We start from the raw sequence: 4078 nt of genomic DNA, 5'->3' as shown, positions 1-4078 counted from the left end.
GGGAGTGGCCAAAAGTGATTCGTGTGCTTACGGTTCAAATCGCAGCTCACTACGTCCGGATAGTTATTTCGATGAATCCTCTGGGTAGCGACCGAACACTAGTTTGGGAGCGAGCTAAAGTGGGAAGGCGTAACACCCCGCGTGCGCTGGGTTTGGGTCCCGCCACGTTAAAATCTTTGGGATCTCTGGCGCTAGTGTTGGAAAATTCAGCCTCCACATAGAAACGGCGGGCTGAGGCTGATCGACTTCACCGCGGCCCGAAACTTGGCAGTATGTAGTACTGGGTTCTAGCATAAAAATATCCATCAAGCTACATGGGTGTCTCTAGATGGAAAAACGGGGAAACAAATCGAGCATATTGCGATGCTTCCAGTGTTTTAGATGTACATACGTACACTCCGAGGGCCAAACATCGACTTAGACCACTATATTGATGCAGCCAATACACGACACTACTTCGGTGCAGCAAAAAAAGGGCCCCCAACAATGCAAGGAAAGTTGAACGTCGAAAAGCTGCTATCAAAACAGACGACCAAGGGATTCGCCGAACGACTCTCATACCTGCTGTGAGAGAGATCTCTTTGGACTGAGTAGGCAATTCAGGAGTGAAGTCCTTTCTCGACGTACGAAAATCACACTCACTAATCATGCCCGCGCTGGTATATGGCGCAGAAGCATGGACAATGATAACCTCGTGTAGCTCTTGGAGGTTTTGAGAGAAAGATTTTGCGGAAGATTTACGGGCCTTTACGCGTTGGCGACGGCGAGTACCGCAGACGATGAAACAATGACGGTGGGGAGTTTAGTTTGCTTTAAAGTCTCACACGGACGGGGTTAGGCTTTCGATGCTTCCTCCTCGTAAAATAAACATGCGCAGTATAAAGTTAACTACATATTTTAATCGACGAATAGTTTTATTTAACTCTATTGGTTACAATAATTTTAAGATATGATAAAAAAATTTTTGTTAGTAGTTATTGGTTTTGATTTTTTTTTTTTAAAGGGCAGATAAATATTAAAACCTACTTGAGAAATCGGCCCATAGCCTTCTAAGATTTATTTTCTTGTACGTTTACTATTTCCTTTAAAAATTTTCTGGCAAAAGAAACAAATCTGCCATGTGCGAATATTCTACAATTTCTCCTAATTTATTTACGCCATAAAACTGCAAAATTAGTTACAACATTTCTCACCAAGAATTAAGCAAAATGTTTAGTCAATTAAATTTTCACTCCAATGTGGTTACTCTAATCCATGCAAATCAAAGTAATTTCCAGCGGACATACTCCCACATTTTATCGAAATCGAGAAATCGTTTCCCAAACACAGTATTCGACCTCATTTCCCAAATGTTATCGACTCATTCCGAATCATTTTAAACACTTTCTTCTTTCTACATGGTGAGCCATCGATCAAAACGTGCAAACTTGAATGGTCACGTTTAGGGGTTTGAATGTTTGAAGTGTACCAAAAAAAAAAGCGAGGAAGTGCTTGCGGCAGTTCTGAATACTAAACAGGCACACGAGCAATTGAAATCATTTCACTTTTCAATGAGCGCATTTTTTACATTTCTTTTATTTTTCGTATCTCTGCTTTTGTTTGTTTTACAAATTCATTTTGCAAGTATGCAAATTTGATATATTATAAAATCTTTATGATTAAATAAATAATTAAATAAATACTTAAACTAACTAAATTAATTAAAATGCTAATAATTAAAAGTTAATGGTATTTTTGGTCTCTTTTCAGCGTTCGTTTTTAGGGCTCTTCATTGAGGTAAGCAACGTCCTTTGTCCACGTATCTCCATTCCAGCGCGTACAAGCAGTGCGCTGCATGTTTTTGGCGCATTCTACCATTCCTTCTCAAGCCACACGGGTTGTTGGGTGTGCGAGTGTGAATATACTACCGGCACGGGTGCTGGTGCGGTGTAGGTGGCCGCATGTACTTGCGGAACGGCGCGTGAAAGCATCTGACCGATGGCTAAAATCAACAGTATCACCTGAAAGGAGGCGATCGTATAGAGAAGTGGAGTATGTAATTGTAAATATGTGGTTGATAGGTAATTTTAGATTAATACTCACGCCGACACCCAGACCCTTCATCGAAACAACGGTGAGCGCAGCCAACAGTGTGGTGATCACACCCACAACAAAGGCGCCGGGAATGACAGCAAAACTCAAACGCTTCAGGAAGTGATGACTGAATGTGCGACCTTCTGTAAATTAGAATTGAAATAAAGTCGGTGGCATAAAATGGCAGTTGTATTGTATTCTTAAATTTTATTATGCCGGATTTCCACTTGGCATTAAAATGACAAAAAGAAATGCGTGATTTAAAAAATACATTTTTTAAATGCACTTAAGACAATTTTTATAAAATGAATGACGCAGGTATTTTTAATGCCCAAATTTGTCAATAAAAAGTTTATCATTTAATAGGCAGTGGAAACCCGGCATTAGTAATTTTTTTTGTTTATGGTCAATATTGTGAAATTTGTGAAACTTTTTTGGTTTTAACGAACAAATGTATCTTTTAGCATATTTTTTTTTCGTATCAATAACTTGCGCATCACATTGAGTTTTTCAAAATATCATGCAGAATAATTCGTTCTTTTTCATAAATACTTTCACTTATAATTTAATTTTTCTATAGATCCACCAACAACACTATGCAAACTAACCAGCAACATCCGAAGCATTATCCTCAACAACTTGCTGGCACAAAACCTCGCCCAACACAGCAACGAACAGCAGAATGGCGAAGACAATTTTTTTGCTGGCGGCCATTTTGTTTTTATTCCTTGTAGTTATTTATTATTTGTCCTCGGTAAAATGCGCAGATGGAAGTATTGACAGGATATATAAACCGTACATGTACACACACACACACTAGCAATGCAACGACGGCAGCGTTGGTTGAGTTGTTGTACTGTTGAAAGTTCGTAAAATATTGAATGCGGTTTAGACCTTGACAAGCGCTTTAATAGTTACAGCGCTAGGGCGCCCATCGCTAGGTAAGTAGAATTTCGACAGACAATGAAAAAATTAAAAAAAAAATATTAAAAAAAAAGAAAACCAAAATAGCACAGAAGGCAGAATAAAAAAATAAAAGTAACAAAATTGTCACGACTAACCATTTACATGCGACTATAGAGCGCTGTACATGCACACACACATTCATACTTGTTTCCACCCACCCAGGTAAGCATGAATGTATGCATGCATTCCTGCAGTCAAATATTCGTGTAAAGTGTAAATGGCATTTCGCTTAGCAGCACCTTTTACCGATTTTTGGTCGAGCAGACAAAAAAATTGGTGTGTGCCACACTTTAGCGGCAAAAAAGAAACTTTCATTCGCATTGCCATGGCCAAAGTCACCAATGGCTGGTGTCTAAATTTCTGACTGAATGTTTGAGTACAAGGTACACACACGCGTACATATGCATGTACAGTGGCGGTCAAAAATTTATAACTATTGTTTCGTTTTTAATATTTATATTGTTTTTCAAGCTGAAATTTTTTTGATATTTTTGTATAAAGATATGATTCATGCTTTAATAAAATCTATATACAAAACTTCCACAATTGTTTATTTAAATTTCAAGCTTTTTAACCACAATTTTTAGAAATTTTTTGGGTATGCAGTCAACAGGCTTATAAAATTCTAGTGCTACAAGAGCAAGTTTTGAGCGGCTGAAAATCGCACTTATTTTTAATATATATTTTTTTTTTATTGATGGCATTTGCACTTTTTTTCATATAAACATGAATTTCTTGTGGAAGAGTATGCGCAAGACCGTTTGCGAAAAAAAACGCAAAAGTAGTCAGAAAAAAAATATTAAAAATCAATGCAATTTTTTAGCTGCTCAAAACTTTCACTTGTTTTACTAAAATTATATAAGCCCCCGTTAACTGCATACCCAAAAATATTTCTAAAAATTCCGGTTAAAAAGCTCGAAATTTAGATGAAAGCTTGTGGAATTTTCTAACTTCTGTATAAAATTTGAAAGTGTGATTTATATAGTTTTCGTTAAAGCATGAACCATATATTTATAAAAAAATATCAAAAAATTTTCAG

At 37.0% G+C, this 4078-nt stretch overlaps 1 protein-coding gene across 1 annotated transcript; it reads right to left on the bottom strand.

The window, feature by feature from the left end:
• Positions 1–1799: 1799 nt before the first annotated feature.
• On the bottom strand, positions 1800–2787 carry LOC108365282 (uncharacterized). Its single transcript, XM_017619274.1, has 3 exons — positions 2682–2787; positions 2083–2216; positions 1800–2000 (listed from the first exon to the last, which is right to left on the bottom strand). Exons 1-3 carry the CDS (start codon positions 2785–2787, stop codon positions 1851–1853), a joined length of 390 nt encoding a protein of 129 aa, XP_017474763.1. The 3' UTR covers positions 1800–1850.
• Between the last annotated feature and the right edge of the window lie 1291 nt (positions 2788–4078).

This window comes from Rhagoletis zephyria, unplaced genomic scaffold, assembly GCF_001687245.7.
Source record: "Rhagoletis zephyria isolate East Lansing unplaced genomic scaffold, Rhagoletis_zephyria_1.1 Rzeph_scaffold_01825, whole genome shotgun sequence".
Taxonomy (NCBI): domain Eukaryota; kingdom Metazoa; phylum Arthropoda; class Insecta; order Diptera; family Tephritidae; genus Rhagoletis; species Rhagoletis zephyria.
This window is presented reverse-complemented; position numbering and strand designations above follow the sequence as displayed.

What these genes read in the sequence shown, in the direction of transcription:
- LOC108365282 (XM_017619274.1), bottom strand. Translation starts at nt 2,787, where the DNA reads ATGGCCGCCAGCAAAAAAATTGTCTTCGCCATTCTGCTGTTCGTTGCT. An exon ending in TAATGCTTCGGATGTTGCTG is followed by an intron (nt 2,217 to 2,681) that starts GTTAGTTTGCAT and finishes TCTAATTTACAG; the next exon opens with AAGGTCGCACATTCAGTCAT. An exon ending in TGAAGGGTCTGGGTGTCGGC is followed by an intron (nt 2,001 to 2,082) that starts GTGAGTATTAAT and finishes GCCTCCTTTCAG; the next exon opens with GTGATACTGTTGATTTTAGC.